This window comes from Patagioenas fasciata, chromosome 1 (genome assembly GCF_037038585.1).
Source record: "Patagioenas fasciata isolate bPatFas1 chromosome 1, bPatFas1.hap1, whole genome shotgun sequence".
Taxonomy (NCBI): Eukaryota; Metazoa; Chordata; class Aves; order Columbiformes; family Columbidae; genus Patagioenas; species Patagioenas fasciata.
Window position 1 is genome coordinate 154,936,350 of NC_092520.1, and position 14,385 is coordinate 154,950,734.

At 40.1% G+C, this 14,385-nt stretch overlaps 1 protein-coding gene across 9 annotated transcripts in view; it reads left to right on the top strand.

The window, feature by feature from the left end:
• The window catches only part of DGKI (diacylglycerol kinase iota), a 214,940-nt gene that overhangs the window by 172,857 nt on the left and 27,698 nt on the right, over positions 1–14,385 (top strand). For 8 of the 9 annotated variants that reach the window (XM_065839772.2, XM_065839756.2, XM_071798478.1 and 5 more), the window contains one exon: positions 10,782–10,807. The exons of the other annotated variant lie outside the window; for it this stretch is intronic. In XM_065839772.2, the coding sequence (XP_065695844.1) occupies positions 10,782–10,807 (26 nt within the window). The remainder of the gene's footprint in view (positions 1–10,781; positions 10,808–14,385) is intronic. 9 annotated transcript variants of the gene reach the window in all.

Below are 14,385 nucleotides of genomic sequence, written 5' to 3' on the forward strand. Positions count from 1 at the left end.
TTAAGTGACTGAATTAATGCAAAACCTTCTTTAATCACCTCTTCCCTGTTAATTAGTAGGACTTTCATGTCACTGCTGCCAAAGGCTGGCCTTATCTACAGAGAACAGGTGTAGAAAAATCATGTTTTTTAGTTATTACAGTTTCTGCAACAGTCATTAGTATTTGGTACTTACACATCATTCTTGCAATCCCTTTCCCAGTAATACTGAGCTTTAAGACACCATCTTTTGCTTCCGCTCTTGTTAACTGTAATTGGGAAAGGAAGGAATTAGAATTTGTTTTAGAATTGCACGTGTATGGCCTAAGTTATTTATGTGAGGGCAATGCAAATAATGTTTGTTTTCTTCTACAAATAAGTCTCCAGCCTTTGTTGTTGAGATATTTAAAAACAGTAGGCACATGTGATGAGGTGGGTTTATGTTTCTGCCCCTTCAATATGTGGTGGAAATAGAGTACATCCTGTACTGTATCCTGTAGGATGTTGTGCTGTGGTTTTTGGTGGTTTGGTTTTGTTTTGTTTTGTTTTGTTTTTTTCTCATCAGTACTTATTACAAAATAGTTTTATTATTCAGAATGTATCTCCCCAGAGTGGACTGGGTGGGATTTCAGCTTCCTCTTTTCCCACCCACCTGCCCCTGAGTCCTCAGAATGAGGCCTCTTAATGTTTTTTGTAGCATCTCAATACCTGATGCACAGCCGACAAATTATTTTGGCAGACTGTGACATGCAAAACACTCCCAGGTTTCTTTAGAGAGACTTCTTGACTGGTATCCAGCTTTCTAAAAGGGAAATATGAGCAGTCCAGCCCTCTCTTTTTTCTAGGGGGGCAGAGAGGGGTGTATTTCAAGCAAAAGAATAAACACATGCTTGACAAAGGGACTGACCTACCCAGATGTTGAAAAATTAAAACTACCTACTAGCTTGAAAATGTTTTCTGAATAGTTCCAGTAGATAAGGGAATGAAAAAGAGTTTTCAAAGTGGAATGTATGCTTTTTGTTGGAGTGTGTTTAAAGGATGAAATTGATGTTTACAGAGTACAGGTAGCTGGATGTCTTGGTGTTCTTTAAATTGTTTACCATAACAGCTATAAATCTACTTTCCACTCTATGGCTGATAGCCAAGACAGAAATAATAGAGCATGTTCTTTTTTCTCTTTTCTTATTACTACACTTTTTTGTTTTGTTTTGTTTTTTCCCCTTTGCTTCCATCCTTCATAGCTTACTTTAGCCCTTGGATTGAGAAACAGAAACTGCATTGAGAAATAAAGCAGTTCTGCAGCAAAGAAGGCAGGTGAACATATCAAGACAGTCACTTCTTGTACCCTTCTTTTCTGTTTGGCTGGGTAAAAGAAAATGACATTTGATAATTCGATCTTTAGGGCTTACTGCTTTCCTGCAAGCATCAGGCATGTGATAACTGCATCTGGCAAGAGAAGGGTAGAGGAGAGAGTGGAGCTGACGATGCCACTGTAGAATGTGAATATTCCTCTCTTCAGCTCTATGGAGTGGAAACAGCAGACCCAAGGCTCCGAGTGACATTAAGGGCACTGGAGAAAGGGCTGACTGGGTTTATTAGTATGATATAGAATGATTTACAGACTGTATTCTTCTGTGCTTGCTTTAAGCACTGTTGTAAATACAGGTGAACATTCCTTCCAGCATGGCAGGCTTCTAGTCCAATAAAAGTTGGAAAATAAGTGAAGCTTGTAGTTTTAGGTAGTATATACGTCTGTGTTTGTGTGTACTTGTTACTTATTTATAAGAGTTGAAGTAAGCCAAAAAATATCCCAAAACATCTTGGTCCTAGTTTTCTGAGCAGGAACAGCAAGCCTGTGTCCATGTGCTCTATCCCTGCCATAAGGAGCTGCCATCTGCTTGGAGAAGAAACTGGTTCTTAATGTGCTCTTAGTCAGTACCAAGAGCTGTCCTATCAAAACCAAAACTACTAAGCTTCAGGGCATGGCTAAGAAACACAGTCCTGTACATATGTAACACACACATTGGAATACATAGTGTGTCTGGGTTTTCACACTAGGACATCTCATAATATGCATTCAGACTGTATTTGTTGATACCCTGTTCACATTCCTACATTCTGGTTTAACAGGCTTGCAAAGTGAACAGAAATGTAGTTTGGTAAAATAACTGCTCTAAATTATCACGCAAAAGTATGACTTTTCCTGAGTTGACAGTGTTTAACTCCAAAAAGTCAAACCTTTGCTGACTTTCTCTAATTCTTCAGATATCTGCATGTTTGGGTTTCAGCTGTGGCTGGAAAATGGAAAGTGCCAAAATACCATGCAACAAAAAGCTAGAGACAAGGTATAGTCATGTAACAATAGTTCATCTTTTGGGGTTTGCAATTTAGTATTTTAGACACAAAAATTTCAGAGTGTTTGGATGAGGCTATGAGCAATATTTTCACATGAAGCGTCACTTGACTCTTGAACAAAAAGTGAGGTTTTTCACTAGGGCTTCTTGAAATATATATTGGTGAGCTGTTTTTACTTGGTGGAAGTATGCATGAAAGAGGTTTACTTCTTCTGGAAAATGTTGCTTGAAACAGAATGTACCTGTGAACATGGGGTGGGTTTAGTATGCTTGGGTTGGGGAGAGATTCTCTGGTTCACTTGGAAACTGCTGAGAGACAGGGAGCACATTCCCCAGGCTGTGTGTCCCGGAATGGCAGCTCTGCAGGGAGTTGCCCTTGTCTTTCCATTTCTTGGAGTGCCTGTCCTCGTGCCCTGGCTTGCAGACTTATATGTCAGGGTGTAGAAGATGCTGTCTCTTCTTAAAATACCTGTCAAAGGATTTCTCAGGTGAGAGGAGAAGCTTTTGAAAGCTTAAAAGCATTGAAGTGGGGAGGGAAAAAAGTTGTCCCTGCTTGCTTGCTGCTCTTCTGCGCTGGGAAAGGAGCACTCAGACCCACAGCTTTGTCTCGGTATCTAAGACTGAGCGAGCATTTAGCAGTTCTGGCACAGAGGTGTGTGCATGAGAGGGAAATACATGAGGAATGGGGCTGTAACACAGAGCCATGCTGGGGTTTCTGGCAGTGTCGGTGCCCAGGGGCAAGCAGGGACAGATGGACCTGGCTAAATTATGCCAGGAGCTGAAACGGGAGAGCCAGAACTGGTTTGGAGCCAGTGTAACCCTGACTCCTAGCTTCTTGTTTCTATGCCAGGCGTCTAAAAGTGCAGCACAAAACCATATCCGAAACTCCCATTACAAGCTTTGTTCTGTTTAATTACTCTATAGCAGGGGTGTAAAGGACTCAGCAATTCTACTCTGCCTAGGATTATAGAAGGACTTGTGTGTTATGCACATTCACTGAGGTTTTTTTAAAGATGGCAAGCAAGCAAGGATTGCTTAGTGTTTAGCACTTGTGAAAATCAGGCCATTTATTTATGAATATAATTGTAAGAATGTGTTTCTAAAGGAATTCCTGTGTTTGTCTCTCTTCTCTCAGAACCCCTAAAGGCTATTACCAGGAGTCACTGGTTTACTTTGTGGTAACAAACACACTACTTACGGTGGCTTCTAGATTGTTTAGAAACCCAGACTAGCCTAAGATTGTTTGAGTGGTGTCTTGAGATCCCAACCAACCAATGTGTTTCATCTCCATTCAACCCTTCCTTTGGGTTAACTAAAAAGTTAAAGTCACAGCAAAATGACACCTGGGTTAATATTTTTCTGGAAAAAGTAAAAGTATACAGGTCCATCCACAGGTCAGATGATTTGTTACCAAATTACACTTAAAATCTGGTTTTGCTTTTCATGTAGGAAGTTAAGGCAGTGTATATACCCAGTTCCTTTAGTGCCTGTCCAAGGTCTTTTTGTGCAGCTTTTATTAAAGAGCTTTTTCAAACAGCATCCAGTCCCTTGACAGTCTTTTGTTTCACCTACATGTTACATGCTGTGGCTGGGTCTTGCTTTATATTTTTAGGGTTAGAACCACAATAGCTACTGCCTTTCACCACTGAAATTTGTCAAGCAATTAACAGGTAGGCCAGTGAGAATTTTTAAAATTAGTTCAGATCTGGAAATCAAAGAATAGTGTTTCAAAGAGGCTTGGGTCAGGCCCTCTTCAAAATGAATTTCTTATAATTTGGTGTCATGTGATGATAAGAGAAAGAGAGGCCAAGTATTTAAAAAAAAACCAAAACCAACCAAACAACCCATGATCACCCTGCAGTCATCCTGCTGGTCATCTGAAAATACCTTCTTTTTACAAGGAAATAATGAGCCATCTTTCTTAGGCCATATTTTGAGCTTGATTCCAAGGTTGAACTATCTTTTGCATGATGAACATCTTAGAACATTTCTCTCTCTTTTTCTTTTAATACTAAAAAAAAAAAAAAATAAAAATCAAGGTTAAGCATATTGGGTTTACATCTTATTTTGCAAGAAAATCGTCTATTCTCTTGTTTAACAGCAATTCCCAGGCAACTCCTCTGGGTGTCAGTACAACTTCAGGTATAGCTGCATAGTGGTGTTCCAAGCCTTCATTCAAAGCATTCCACAATGGACAGAGAAATGCAGCAAATAAAAAGTTGAACTGTAATGAGAAAAGATATAGAACAATATAAGGGACACAGACATGCCTAAGACACAGGAAGGAATAAATCTGAGCTGCCCTTGTTTTCCTAAGAAACCCCAAACCACATTCCTGTATGTTGGAGTGTTTGTGAACAGCCTGAAGCAATGTTTCATTTGCAGGTAGAGACTGAGGCTACAGAAGGCAGGCAAAGAAGTGTCAGAAAAAGTACTGAACTTTCTCTTTGGCAGAATTAAAAAAAAAATAGGGTCTCCAGACTGCCAATACAGATTAACAGGACATGTCTGAATGGATTTCTGCAAAATAATAAATACCTTGCATGGGATGTTCTAGATTCAGGCAGCATTGGTGGTCAGCGTTGTCCAACATGTGTGAGACAGTACGGCCATTGTCTATGAGAAATATTTGGGAGGAAAGAATGGCAGGAAAGCTGGGATAGTAGAAGCAGGAAACTTTGTAGTCTTGTAGAACTGCAGAAAAATTTAGCTTGAGAAAGACCTCTGAAGGTCATCTAATCCAAACCCCTGCTTAAAATAGGTCCAGTTAGATGAACTTGTTCAGAGCCTTGTCCAGATTAACTCTGAATATCTGCAAGGCTGGAGACTCAGCAATCCCTCTGCACAACCTGTTCCTCTGTTCGATCAGCTACATGGTTAAAAAAAAATTTCATAATATCCAAGATGAATTTCCCATATCCCAGCTTGTGACTGTTCTTTCTCCTTTCTTCAAGCATTCTGGCTGTCTTATTTATACCTTCCCATTAGGTAGCTGAAGGCAGGAATAAGATTTTCCCTGAGCCTTCTCTTCTTTCTGCATGAACCCAGCTCCCTCAGCCTCTCTTATAGGTCTCCCCTTAGATGCTTGCATCACCTCTGCAGCCCTTTGCAGAGCTCAGTCCAGTTTGTCGATGTCTGTCCTGTTTTCAAGTCTCACAAGTATGGAGAATATGGTAAAATTATCTTCCATTTACCTTATGGTTGTGCTCTTGCAAATACAGCCCAGTGTGTCATTGGAATTTGCTGTCCCAGGGAATTCTGCTGACTGGTGTTCAACTTGTACTCTGCTAACACCCTGCATCCTTTTCTTCAAAGTTGTTTTTCAGCTGTTAGGGCCCCTAGCCTGTCTTGTTGCATGGCTTTAATCCTCCCAAAATGCAGAACTTTGCATTTGCCTTTGTTGAACTTGCTAGGTTGCTGCTAACCCACTTCTCCAGCCTGCCAAGGTCACTCTGAATTGGGCATGTAGAGGGTCAAAGCGGAAGTGTGAGGCAGCTCTCAGTAATTCTTAGACTTTTATTTTTTGTCAAGTGCTATGGCAGAAAAGGGTGATTCCCAGGCTGACCATTATCTTTAACTCTTACTGGTTGCTTCCAAGTATGAGATGTTGAGGGATAAGCAAGCAGTTTCACCTTTCTGCCAGTAAGATACGAGGCACTGTCTGCAGCTGGGGCTGCAGAGAACTCACCAGTCGAGGAGGTGTTGATGCAGATTGCTGAATGAGGGGGTTTCCTCACATTTATTTTAAAAATACTTCATGTGCTAGAAAATTCCTTTGATTACAATCAGACAATCTATGAATAAATCCCATTAGGGATGCCACTTTTGGTTCTGAAGAAGTACACACACAAAATGAGAAGGAAGGAGTTTAATCTGAAAGCTCTTTCCCTGCCCTAATCACAGGCAGCTGTCATCAGACTGAATTAGAAAGTTTGCAAAAATGCCTTGCTTAAGCAGAGAAAATGGGGAACAGTCATAAAAACCAGTAGAATTGCTGCACACAGATTGTTATTTGGCCTTTAAATTGTAAATGGCTGGTTTAAAATAGGCCTAGTGCAGATGGTTTCTTCTACAGGTTTATTGATTAAAATTGCTGCTTTACATCAGCTCCAGGTTTGTTTCTCCAGAGGCTTTTGTCTTCATGAATAATGTACCCATTTGCTGAAATTTTGTTAGAATTCATCTGCTGGAGGCTGGTTGTATTTCTCCAGGTTCCTAAGCCTCAGGTTGACTATGCTCAAAATTGTGACAGACCCTGCCCTTCTCTCCTCAGAAATAAATATTCCCTCTTCCAACCTTCCAGTACTGAATAAATCTAGTGCTTGCAAATTGGAGAGTACACTTGGAAACAGCTGTGAGTGTTTGGTTCTTTGGGGAAGGCTTACATGAAACTGAAGGCTGTTTTGGCTATACTGGGGATTAGATTTTTGCCAGCAATTGGTCCAAAGCCTGTAAAAGCAAGTGGAAAAATTCCAGTGAGCTTTGGATCAGACCAGTAACTCCAAGGCACAGTGCTGTTTCAGGTGGATACGTCTCATGTCTTCAGTTTCTTAAGTCTTCTAATTTGCTGGCAGCATCTAGCGAATGTATTAGGAGGGGCTTTTTACATTGTTATTCAGGCTTTTTAATGCGTTTCTAAATATTTGTAACTCATTTCTCGGGAGATCCTTCTGCATTTTCTGTTAAGCACAAAAGTTAGTACTTTGCTTGCTCAGGGAGCGTTGGAACAGTCAATGCGCAGCTTCCCCTTGCAGACTGAGGCTTGCAAGTGTTGTTATGTCTTCTGAGTAGAGGCTGCCGCTCTGCAACAGGAGGAAAACAATACGGCAGGACCAATAGTGAAAGGAAGAGTACAAACAGCATGGAAAGAAAATGGAGGTGATAACATGCTTCTCCTCCTCCCTTCTGATCTCCTTCCCTATTGTCATAGTAATATTTGTCTTCCGCTTAAATAGTCACTACAGCAATAGCTCTTCATACAGCATCTGTCAAGCCAGGGCAGGAGAAAAGTCAGATTAATGCCTTTGGTGAAAAATATTTGAAATTGGTCTTTCCTTTAGCACTTATGCATGGGAAAAGGGCATTGTTGGTGATAGATCTAATTTAATCTCGAGATTCTGGAAATGTAGCCAGTCACAGACAATCTGGCTTATCTTTACTCTCTTGGGGAGGTGGGGGAGTGATGGGCCTTTCTTTCTACAAGTTGATTTTACACCGAGATAAAAACAGAAAAAAAGTAACAGTTGATATAAAAAATAAGTTATTTCTCTCTGAAAAGGCCAAGAACAGGATATTGCAGTGCCTGAACCTTTTTCTCAGCACCTTCAGGCTTTGATTAATTTTTTTTAACCAAATTAAAATATCTTCAAGATTTAATTTGGCAAAGTGTTTTGACCCAGGTGGGACCACAGATGTTAACAGTGTATTAGTTCTTCTGATATATCTCTGACTTGTGTCTACTTTTTTTTTTTGTAAGGCATGCAGCTTGTGAGAATGATGACTTGCTTCTTTCTGACAGCCAAACACAGAGCTAAAATCACACTCAGAGGGCAGCTGCCAGGTGCTAGATAGATGGTTACTGTGTGGATGTTAGTAGCTGAGAATCCTCCATTCTCAAGGCACCTGTCTGGTGACCAGTGCTGCCACAGTGTAACCCTCACACTTCTTACAGACCTGAGAGAAAAATGTGTGACTGGAAATATGAGCATCCATTGATTTTTTTTTTTGCTGTCAAGGAAAGTCCCCTGTGGCTGTGCGGTGAGTATATGTGGTTTAGAGCAGGTCATTAGACTTCCTTTTTCTTCTCCCTTAGAGCCTGTCATAAGCATGGGCTAGACCAGACAGTGCATAAAATGCCCAACACTATTAGCGTGGACTTTTCAGAAGCCTTACTTCCTTATATCATAGTTACAAGCAAGATTCCCCTTGGAGTAGTAAGGCCAGTACTTGAACGGTTTGGAAAACCACCCCACTACTAAAACATATGGCCTGAAATTGTAGGAGAATGTTGAAAGTCCTCTCCATTCTTTGCCAAAACACTTCATGTCAGTAATGGAACAAAGGAAGCCTAGTTTACTGCTAATTGCAACAGTAGTACCTGTTAGACTTCTTACTGTTCCACCACTGTGTTCAAGGCATGCAACAAAGGTACATGGCAGTAGTATTTTGAAAAATACATACTAGTTTTGGGCATGCTAAATATGAATAAACATATTTTTCATTCCTCCCTTCAGTGTTTCAATTGAGAAGGTTGTGGTATTGTAATAGTGTCTCTCCTGTTGTTGATGCTTTAAGGCACTAATTACATCTGTTTTACCAGGCATAAAGAAGAGTCAAATTATAGGATAATCTGCAGTGTTTATTTTATTGTTTCAAATAAAGATCTGAAAGGTGATGAAACTGTGCAATTAAGAAACAAAACAAAGGAATAAATTCTGCTGGTGCTGTGGGATACTGCATTAACAATGAATGGAGAGTCAGGATATGTAAACTAAGGAACCTGGCATGACTCCTGCACATAAAAATATTTTTAAGTACCTAAAAATTTGCACGTCTTGATATGGCCCATTCTACACTGTTTAGCCTTGTAGGAAACATGGTGTGTTGAAGTTTGACCTTTAGAAGGGCTTCTACCGCGGGTTGTGGAGGAAGAGCTGTAACTACCTGGTCAAAGCAGTGGGACAGAGTCCTAATGATGCCTGCTAATCCTCCGGGCTACCTGCATTCCTACTGTATTTCCACAGACATGGCTAAAGTGCAAGGGCAGAGCTGGCCTGGTTGGCTGCGTAGCAAGATACATGCCTAGGATGTTCAGCAGTAATCAGAGGATTTAATGGGAGTAGCAGATTAATTAATTCTCATGCATACAGATACATTGGCTTCTTGCACAGTCAGAATCTTAATTAAGCAATCACATTTTTTTCTTTCACAGTGACCATTGCTCCAACTGTGCTGTAACTCTTTCCTCTTCTTCTTTGCAAATCTCTCTCTTTTTTAAAAAGTAAAACTTTGCATACATTAGGAAGGTTTCCTTCCTTTCTTTCCATCTTTCCTATTTGCACCTACATATTTGCATATCTGCTTCTGATTTCCTATAATCCTTCAACCGTCGTTTTCAGACACCTGTTAAGGAATGAGATCATGACACCATCCTCAGTTCCTTTATGCCTCCAAATCCAGAGTTTTTAACCCTTCTTTTACTCCCATTCAACCCCCATCCCCTGCTGAGTCAGTTAAATATACATGTGCTCTTTTCTTCTTTTTTCCTTCTTTTGCCTTCGTCCCTCTGTGGCTGCTTCAGTTATGTCAGCTTTGACCTGTTTTCTGGCAACAATAACATTTTTAAAACTTTTGTAATTTTTTATTTTTTGTACCTTGGTGAAAAGTTAAATATGTCTTGGAAAGGAAGCATGAGTTGTCTCATTCACTGCAGGAACAAACTCCTTGTTGCCTGTCTGGGAAGGCTATATATGTGATCGAAAGTCTTTGTTGAGGAAGTGCTGAGACAATGGTCCAATCCGGTCTCTGTTGTTAATCTGGTCTAAACAACCAAGGAACATCCCAGATTGGGCTGTACAGTTAGGTCCAGTTTTGTGAAGCGAAGCTACTGTAGCAAAGGGGAAAATGGAAGGCAAATACTTTTAAACCTCTTTATTTTCCTTTGTTGTGGGTGCTGACCAAAACTGTGAGGAGTGTGATCCTGAGTGATGGGAGCTGTGACACAAATCTCTGGAATTCAGTGAGGTCCTTCTGTTCATCAACAGGGGCACTGAGAAATCCCTTACTCTCTTGGAGCATTATCAGAGCCACCCGTCAGGGTATCCTGTACCTCTTGAGTTGCTGTTGTTATGTTGTTTTTTGCTGTACTTACATCTGTCCAGACTATTTTTTGTTTGTCTTTTCTGTTTATGTTGCTTTTATGAAGACAGCATGAACTGGTATTAATTATGACTAGTGTTTTATGCTCTCTACCACATTGACTTGTGATAAGAAAAATGGCCACCTTAATGACTGCAAGTTCCTAGAACTATAATTTCCTCAGCCACCCCTAACTGTGAGGTTTCCTCCTGGCCCACACTTAATTATGGTCCCTTCAATAATCTGTGAAGGATCAGGACTTTCTGAACAGTAATGTCAGCTATTTCCAACAGGAGCAGTAGTAGATAAGTTCTCTGCCAAGTACCCACAGAAACTCTTGGCGTGTGTGCTCAACAGTGCTGCTGTCAGCTGCCTTATGGACGTGTCAACATATGGCCACTCTGCTCTGCAGAACCTGCTCTCTGTCCTTTTCTGCTCTTTTCTCGTCAGATACCTTCCAGACCTCCCTTCTAAGTTAGCCCAAGAATAAACCTTTCCAATTCCTCCATGCTCTGTTCCCCACACTGACACTGAACCTTATTTGTGGCCTTTCCAAACCAAAGGTTGACTGGACTTTGTTGTTTTATTCCAGGTCACCAGTCTCTTCAGAAGATCAAGGTAAGATACGTTTTATGGATACTAATAGCACATTAAAACTGACACTAACTGTAAGCCATGTTTCAACACAGTTGTTGTGGATAAAAATGACTGTATAAAAATGAAACTTTGATGTTGCTGAAATCTTGTTCACCTCTTAGGGCTGGCAGAATTCAAGACTGTGTTAAGTTATTTGTAAACTGAATCTTGCTCAAGAAAACTGAACTGTTGCAAGTGTTTGCAATTTATTCACACAACTGCATAGGGTTTCACCTAGGAACAATTATGTGTGGACTTAAAAGATGATATATGGGTTTTATGAACATGAGCTGATCTCTTATGACTTTTATAGGTCAGCACCTTCGTAGCAGAGGTGAGTGGATTGTGTTTAAAGGCTTGAACTCAAGCTATCTTGAGTTAATGCTAAAATAAGTTTGATAGCATGATACGGAATTTAGTACCACTAGGAGTTTCTCGTGGCTTGAGTACCAAGAGCTGCAGGTTATGGTTCTGGAGGAGACTGAAGGGTCTGTTCTTTCCCTGTGGACTAAAGAGGGAGTTTGCAGTAAGTAACTATTGCCAACTTAGGTGCTTAGAGCTAGGTGATATAAATATTTCTTTAGAGTACATCAAAGTATTTTTGTGTTGGTGCTGAAATCCAGAGGCATACCACAAGTGAGGTTGTAATTGCAGTGGAAGAGCTGCACAAGGAATGGAAAAAATTGAGGGGAGATTAACTGAGAGGGGAAATTTCATCATGTAGCTCTGAATCTGGAATATTATTTTGGACCACTGAAGAAGAAAACAATCAATTTTCTTCTGGCATTTGATTTGTATGCAGTTACAAAATCAGTAAAATTTCTAGACAATACAATAAGTCTTATTCAAGAACGGTCCAGACAGGGAATAGTAAGGACTATTGCAAATGGAGATGTAAGGTGGTCTGAGCCTAGAAGTATATCACTGAAGAATGTTCATTTGAAGTGTGGAATGACGAGTTAGGTATCAACCTATATTGTCCTTGGCTCCAGCCAATATCTTTTTACTCCTGTATAGTGGCTGTCAATCATATGGTCATTAACAAATTACCTTCCTAGTAAAGGAATTTATAAAGAAAGCCACAGAAGTGGACAGACAAGTCAGACCAAAGATATATCTAGACCATCTAGTCCATTCCTAGTGTCTGATAATAGTGGATCCCCTGAGCATGAGAACTGAAGAAGTATACAGTTTGAAATTCCTGGTGAACCCTCTCAATTTCCCAGTGTACCCTCTCAATTTCCCATGATTTACAATTCACTGACTTTGTGAACCTGAGGCAGTTTTCTTGCTTAATAGTTCATCTGCTTTTTACCATGACCACAGCTTCTTTATATAAAGTATGGGAGACTTGGAGAAGTTAACCGTTTACCCCATTTCTCAAACCCTCAGATGAAATTTGAAAACATTATGGTCTAATGCACTGTTTCAATACCTGGACTCAAGCTGTTCGGCAGTGCATAAGCTTGTTAGTGATAGACTTCTTTTGCTTTTTCATTTCACTTGAATTCATTATATTGCTCCACTATTGTCTATTAATGGAGCAGCACACAGTGTAAATGTATTTCCTTGTATATCTTAAAACTTTAGAATTTCCTGCCGTCATAATGCTGTCCTTCTTTCTACTATTTTTATACTGTTCCAGTTTTTCACAAAATCTTCCTGTTTTCCGTCTACCATCTGCTGCCAGAGTCTGGCTTTTCAGGTTTGATAACTCTCTTAATAACATCTTTCTTTCTTTGCTTTCTCCTATAAGAAGCCTCTTCTGAAATGCAGAGTGAAAGACCTATGTTCCCTTGACCAGTTGGTGATGTGACAGTGCTAGTTATTAGAAGTTTCAAGATTTGTCATCCATGTAAATATGTAAGAGCTTCTCTCAAACACAAAAGATTTAACGTGCCCCAGTGACTTTTCAAAAAGAGAGGTCCAATACTTGGATTTCCTCTCTCCTGCTATGCCACATACAGACCATGCTAAATGAGCACAGTACTAGAAAGAAAACGCAACAAAAGTGACAACCTGCTTTGAACCCAGGTGCTTCTCAGTCTACTTTATGCATATGTGGAACCATCTCAATTTAGTCTTGGATCTGAATTCTCTTATCTAAATGAAAAAAACAGGGTCCACGAGAGAGCTGAAAACTTATCTCTGAATTGCCTGTCTTTCACAGTGTTTATGCAGACCTCTCTTGCTATATTTTTCTTGGAGAAGATATCCAGGAGTCAGTTTTGAGCCTCTCATTTGAATTAATAATCAGTACTCAACTGGGTGCCTATTCAACATCTTAAACATTTGTGTGTAGTTTTATAAGGCAATAATGCTTTGGGGTACATTTTAGGGCAAGATTCAACTGCAGAATAACCTACTGTCACTGGCATCACTCTATATCCTGTGTTTCAGCTGTTCTTCCATATTATGGGGCACCTTTCTAGTGCTGATTTTCTGGTGGTGTGATGTGTTGACCATTACTGAGAAGAGGCACTTTCTCTGTTGTGTTGGATATTTGTTTTAATTTCTCGTTTGGTCCCTGATCTTTGTTTTGTCTGCTTTAATCTTCAATCCTCATTTTTTCTTCTACTGTTTCTCTCTGTTTTTTTTATTTCCATCATCCTTATCTTCCATTTCAAATGCCTCTTTCCCCTTGACCATGAGGTGTCATTGTGCATATATTCTTGTGTTGTGTCTCGTCACTTTGGTTTCTGAGTGTCCTGCTTCTCCTCAGTGTGGACCGCCTACTTCAAGCATTAATTGCAAGCAGTAGCTGTAGCATCTGTAGTGTAGCAACAGAACTGCTACCAGAATTAGCATCTAATGTGGGTGGCACTTTCATAAATTTCTGACAGGACAATGCATTATCCTGTCTTGAAGAGGGGGTAAGGATAAAGCACCATCTGTCTGGGACTGGGCATCTACTGAATAATTGTAACAGCACACAATTCTCCTTGCTGTGGACACGTGTTAAAGGTACCTTTATCAGTTACAAAACAGAGACATTTTAGTTGGTACAGAAAGGAAAATAGTACTGATAGAGAATTCCAAACTTCAAAAGAAAAAAAACAAACGTCTTAAAGATTTTAGGAGGTTTGTGGCTTTGTTCTTGGTACTTAGAAAATAACTAAAACATGAAATCCATCCTCTTCTTTCTTTTTTTTTTTTTTTAATTAAAAAAAACTAATAAGCAAACACAAAAAAGAGCAGACAAGCCCCTTAACCCCTACATTCCCTGACTGAAAAAGTGGAACATTCTAAGTAAATACCAAAGCATAATAGTTTAGACAGGGGATTAGAGTGATGGCTGTGGCAAATGAAATGGAAGGGCTACCTGTTCAATCAGGTGAGCCCTGGTGCAGTGACATGCCCTGTAGCCTTGGATTGGAGGATGATGGTCTTTTTTTCAGTGTTGGGACTAGCTGAGAGTCAACAATGGGCAAGTCACAGGACCACAGAAGACTTGGTGGATCTCATGAGGGAGAGAACAGGCAGCTCTCCTGTTAGTGAATGGTACCACCTGTTGTATTTTCACTTTATAAAAATCCTGGTATTTTACGCTCAGGAGTGCT